General features: G+C 41.7%; 1 protein-coding gene across 1 annotated transcript; it reads right to left on the minus strand.

Annotated features, from left to right (window-relative positions):
• Window positions 1–1,792: 1,792 nt before the first annotated feature.
• LOC149099094 (uncharacterized) lies at window positions 1,793–3,088 on the minus strand. Its single transcript, XM_089276753.1, has one exon. The coding sequence runs from the start codon at window positions 3,086–3,088 to the stop codon at window positions 1,793–1,795; it is 1,296 nt and encodes a 431-aa protein (XP_089132879.1).
• Window positions 3,089–5,803: the final 2,715 nt, after the last annotated feature.

A 5,803-nucleotide genomic window follows, 5' to 3' on the forward strand; every position in this document is an offset into this window, starting at 1 on the left:
AATAACGGTAAATCCTCACTAAGATCAATTTCAGCGGCAGCAATGTATTGCTCTAAAGCCTTTACGGGACAGGTTTCCAGGTCTGATCGCGCTATTGTTGTCCACGCCTCATCACGGTATTGGTCTGTCTTGGACGACTCTAAAAATATGGACACATAAGTAGGAAAAAACTTTATGTCACAAGCTCGAATAGAGCATAGCTCACTGAAACGAAAAAACCCGGCATATCCTATGAGACATAAAGCTACTGTTCTCAAATCCGATAAGGAAGGAGACTTATCTGAAATCTTGGAGGATGCAAGCGCCCTCAGCATCTCGGGAGTGATGGGTTCTTTCTTCGATTTAGCCTTCCCCAGAATCCTTTGAGATGCACTAACCATGGCAGAAACCATAGGATGCACCAAGACCTTGGGCAAACTGGCCAGCTGTTGGGCCCAGTCAATACTGTAAACAGCATTAAGAACTGGAGAAGGAGAATTAGCTTCCAGGATTAGGCACTGCAGGTAAACTGAAACTTGAAAGGGGTTGGCGGGCATGTGGCGAATACAATTAGACGACGCCCAAAACTTCCAACGTCTAAAACCAGCCAGGTAAGTGCGAATAGTGCCATCGGCTCTGGAAGCGAGCACGGTTTCCTGGACTCGACTAACCAAGGGCTGGAGATGGTCGGGGATAGCGGCAAAGAATTCGGTCCACATCTCTGATTGAAACACATCTAAAATCAAAATAAAACTGACAAGCAAATTAGCAAAATAACAAAGAAAAACATGACGTGAACAAAAAGGTAATAGCAATACAAAAAAGACATAAACGGGCTGGAGAAAGAGCCCAAAAAATACGTCTTGGCTACACAAATAGCTACCCACTTTCGCCACAAAAGAGCTTCTATATATCGGGCACAGATCGTCCCATACTTCATGGTGGCACACAGCCCAACCATTTGGATACAGAAAGACCTTAATTCCCAGGGCGCAAAAAACAAAAGGGGGACACAGATGGTCCCATTCATTCTCAAGGGCAAACAAAGGCCCCTAACATTTGGGCACAGATGGTCCCATTCATTCTCAAGGGCAAACAAAGGCCCCTAACATTTGGGCACAGATGGTCCCATACTTCATGTAGGCACACCGGCCCTGAATTTTTAGGGCGCAAAAAAGGCCCCATTCTTCGGGCACAGATGGTCCCACTCATACTCATGGGCAAGCAATCTCCCTAACAATATAAGCCCAGAACATCTCGTACTTTTCGGGGGTAAAAAACCTAAAGTTCAGGCACAGGTGATCCCATATTCCTAGGTAGCAAGAAAGGCCCTACCTACCGGGCACATGGGGTCCCATACATCTCGTGCACAAATAGGCCCTAGAATCTAGAGCTCAAAAGAACGAACCCTAAATTTTTGGCCCTGATAGAAATAAATGATAAATAAATAAATAAACGAATAAATCATAAGAAAAAGAGTAAAAATAAAATAAAAGCGAGTCACCTCCAGAAAAGAGCACCAAGAGGACGAATTAGCATAAAACCACTCCTAAATACCCTGTTCAAAACCCCTAGAGAGTTCATACCGATGAGAGAATATTTTTCCGCTAATTTCCAAACCGCGGAAAAATTCTACTCTTGTCTAAATACTCTCCACATATTCCAGCCGTGCGCAACAGCAATAATGCCAAAACAGATCATAAAAACACAACTTTACTTGCTATCGTGTGCTCACTGGAGGCCGCACGGCCCCAAGAGTACAAAGAAAGAAAAAAGGACAACAAAACAATATAAAATACAAGAGGAAAAACTTTCAGACAAAATGGATTCTCAAAGCAAGCATCCTAAAGTTTAAATTCTCATTACCAAAGACGCTATTACATCTACTGGGAATGAAAGCTTCTTTTAAAGATGGAAGATCCATCCAGTCAACAATAAAATCGGAAAATTTATCGCCGCCGGCGCTAATCATTGGCCAGAAGGGAGCGGAATGCCACAGTGGAACAATAAGAGTCCCTGACGCCTTGCAGTTACGCATATGAAGTAACACTCGCGGAATAAGGCAAATAGGCGGACATACATAATTGTTCTCCCCCGCCCAGTTCACAACGAATGAATCAATTCCTTCCGAGCCTGGATTCCAAAATCTAGAATTGAACCTCGGAAGTTTGGCATTTAAATAATTAGCAAAGCGATCGAAAGAGTGCGGACCCCAAACAATATCAATGTTTTGAAATGTATCCCACGAAAGACCCCAGTCATCGGGATTGTAAATGCGGCTGAGAAAATCGGCCTGGTCATTCTGAGATCTAGGGATCCATTCCATCTCGATTGAAATACCGCGATGACAACAAATGTTAAAAATTGACAAAGCTTCAGTCTGCAAATGACCTTTACTGCTGCCAGATGAAATGATCCTGGGAACGTTCTGATTATCTGTAAACCATTTCACAGTCAATCCTGACTTGTCCAGTAAAGAAAGAAGAACAAATTTAACAGCCAAAATTTCTCGCAAAGTAGAACTGGTATGCATTTCCTTTTCGGACCAAGTGCCAGACACAAAATCCTGACCGCATTGAACGAAATAGCCACCAAAACCAGTGTCACTTGCGTCAGAATAAACAACGCTAACAGCACTTGACTTGTGCAACATAGGCTTGCCATTAATGGAGTCGATGTTGTTCTGCCAAAATAAAAGCTCATTACGAATCTCAAGGGACACGTCCAAAGGCTGATCCCAGGAGGTTCTTTGCTCTAGGGCCGCATAACAATTTCTTGTCAACAATCTAGTAATATTACCGACAGCACACGACATAGAAATAATTTGCCCTGTAATTGAAGCAAGACCATGGGCTGAAAAACTACTTTTTTGAAGACAGGAAGCAATGGAGGCTTTCAGCTTGAGAATACGCTCTTCGGGAATATGAATCAAACCGTGTTGGAAGTCCAAAACCGATCCCGAGAAGACTAACTTCTGGACAGGTTCCCAATTTGATTTTTCGTCATTAGCTGTAAAACCGGCCAAAGTCAGGTCCTTACGAACTTGAACACGAATGTTTTCGGCACTTTCAAAAGACAAATTTCCCCCGATGCCATCGTCTAGATACATCAAGGCTAAATGGCCGTGAGCCCTCCAAAACTTAACTAATTGACGTATGACTTTTGTAAAAATATATGGCGCTGAAGTTAAACCAAAAGGTAGCACTTTAAACTCGTAGAAATGCATCACGCCATCGACTGAAGGCCATTTGAACGACAGAAACTTCATATGTTCTTCACAAATGTCAATGTGATGATATGCCGATTTGAGGTCGAAGGAGAAGACAAACATCCCAGGCGAAAACATTTGAAGAACAGTTCTTAAATCTTCATACTTGACAGATTTTTTGACGACAAATTTGTTTAAATGAGACAAATCTAAAATAAGTCTTAAGTTCCCTGAAGACTGGACAGCAACGTGCAGCGGATTACAAAATTGAGGGTATTCCTGAACTTCCCTTACACAGCCACGTGCCATCAACTCTGAAATTGCCTCCCGAACAAAACTAGCCCTACGAAGGGCGGAAGATCTATTTTCAATCGAAAATGGTAAAGGCGATTCCATAAAAAGAATCTTGTAACCATTCTGGATAATGTCTAGAACAAAGTCCGAAGCCTGGATAGTATCACGCCAAAATGTGAAGTTCGCATGCAGTTTTCCTTGAGTAAAGCTGGATGCCTCGATATCCTGTTCAAATTCGTACTGATCCAAAAAATTAAGGTTTTGATCCTGAAGACAATGGTTTGTCTTTGGTGGGGCACATATTGGCCCAGTGTCCTCGTTTACCGCATCGAAAGCACATGTCGAGGCCTCTGAATGAGTTGTAAGGGTATCGACCTTGGGGACGAAAATAACTAGTAGCTGGAGGAAAAGAGCTAAACGTACCGCCAACTCTGGAGGTGCTAGAAGATGAAAGCGCAGAAGAGGAACCTTTAGGACTAGTTTTCCTCTTTTTCTCTTGCAGTGTTTTGATCTTAGCGGCGGCTCTTTTCTCGGCTTTTTTAATCTTCGAAGCGTCAGCCTCGTCGTCGGCCAAATCGTCGCAAACATACTCTTGCACCGTAGCCCAACCGAATTCAGATTTGTCGGCCAATTTAATAATTTTTTGCCTATTATTTAGCAAAGAAATACCTTTGTTAAGCTCTTCCTTGGCTTTAGGAATATTTCCACCTTCCAGGGCTTTCAGGGCCAAATTACTCGTCTTGGACACTTTGCGGTTGAAACTAAACTGTTGCTCATTTCCTTTCTTCTTGAAGACCTAATTGTCGGGCTGAAGATCTGTCGCAATTTGAACCGCTAAATCAGACTGGGCTTGAAGCAGGTTGGTCTGAAGTCTTTGGATCTGGGAGTTAACGGCTGACAAAATTGCATTCTTCTGGGCATCTAAAACAGCACTCAGTTCTGGAGAAATAGAGGTGCTGGCTCCTGCTGAGTCTTCCATAAGGATGAGAGCAACACAAATAAAAGCGAGTCACCTCCAGAAAAGAGCACCAAGAGGACGAATTAGCATAAAACCACTCCTAAATACCCTGTTCAAAACCCCTAGAGAGTTCATACCGACGAGAGAATATTTTTCCGCTAATTTCCAAACCGCAGAAAAATTCTATTAATTTACTGTAACCGTGTCTACCTAAAAAAAGTTATAGCTGATTACGATTTATAACGATTGAACAATGCACAAAATCGAAAAAATCTAAACATGAAATTAAAGCTTAAATGGGCACCCTCATTGGGGTGCTGCTGTATTCATAGTAGATTTATAGTACCATACAAACACATGTACTCGTGTACTGAACGCGCCTTTTTGATGATCACAGTTTATAAATGGAAAACGGGTTTATGCCATATGCTATGTTAAGGTATTTGGTTCAAGACTGAATCACGCAAGGTCAGACCTGTTATGAAATCAGTAGCAGAAATTCGAGTGTACTGGTAATAAATAAGTAGCTTGGAAAAGAGACAACATTTCACTTGATGTAAATTAGTAAACAGTTTATTAAAGAAAATTGACATTCGCTTTGATTGTTACGTCTTTTGGCATTTGATAAGCACTCTATATTTGATTCGAAAGATTGCTTTTTTTTAAGAGAATACACCCGACTTCTCATGGTAAGGGCTTGTAATGGTGGCGCTAACTAACTTCGGGCAGATTTTACATAGAACATCTTTTTCTAAACAGTGATTACCTTTTTTATATATTTCTTATATGATTGCTTAATGAGGTGATGAGACCGTACTTTGTGTTTGAACTTACGATGCCCCTTAACTACATTTTCATCAACATCTTGTTTCAAAGAAAGCGAAGCTGCGGTACTAAATGAAAATGTGACACCTCTAAACGATAGTCAAAACAGTTCAATCAAGCCAAGTTCCAAGCTGCTGGTAACTGAGCGCACGGAAGAGCATACCAATAAAAGAAAAGACAAGCTTGGAGGTTAGCTGAAAGTCCGTTTGGTTTTAAAAAAGTTAATTCAGGAATTAAATAATGGAGACAAAGCTACAAAGATACAGAATGGTTCTTTTATCGGTGGGGGATTCAAGGTGGTGCAAGCACTCAACAACCACCAAAGTAGCCTGGGTTTGAATTCCAGAACCAGTTTCATAGGTGGGTTGTATTTGTTGTTGCATGGTTCCCATACTTGTTCTGAGGTTTTTCTCAGGGTTCACTGGTTTTCCGCCCTCTGCGAAAACCAGCCCTTTTAATTCTATCGCGATCGTGAATTCGAGGGCGACTGGATTGTCAGACGGAATACTGTTTAATGTCAACTTATGTTTTTTATCAGA

The sequence above is a fragment of the Orbicella faveolata genome, unplaced genomic scaffold (genome assembly GCF_042242905.1).
Source record: "Orbicella faveolata isolate gen_17 unplaced genomic scaffold, um_ofav_v1 contig_46, whole genome shotgun sequence".
NCBI classification, from domain to species: Eukaryota; Metazoa; Cnidaria; class Anthozoa; order Scleractinia; family Merulinidae; genus Orbicella; species Orbicella faveolata.

Bases quoted from the DNA above. Each gene is read 5' to 3' on its own strand.
- LOC149099094 (XM_089276753.1), bottom strand. From the start codon at position 3,088: ATGTATCTAGACGATGGCATCGGGGGAAATTTGTCTTTTGAAAGTGCC.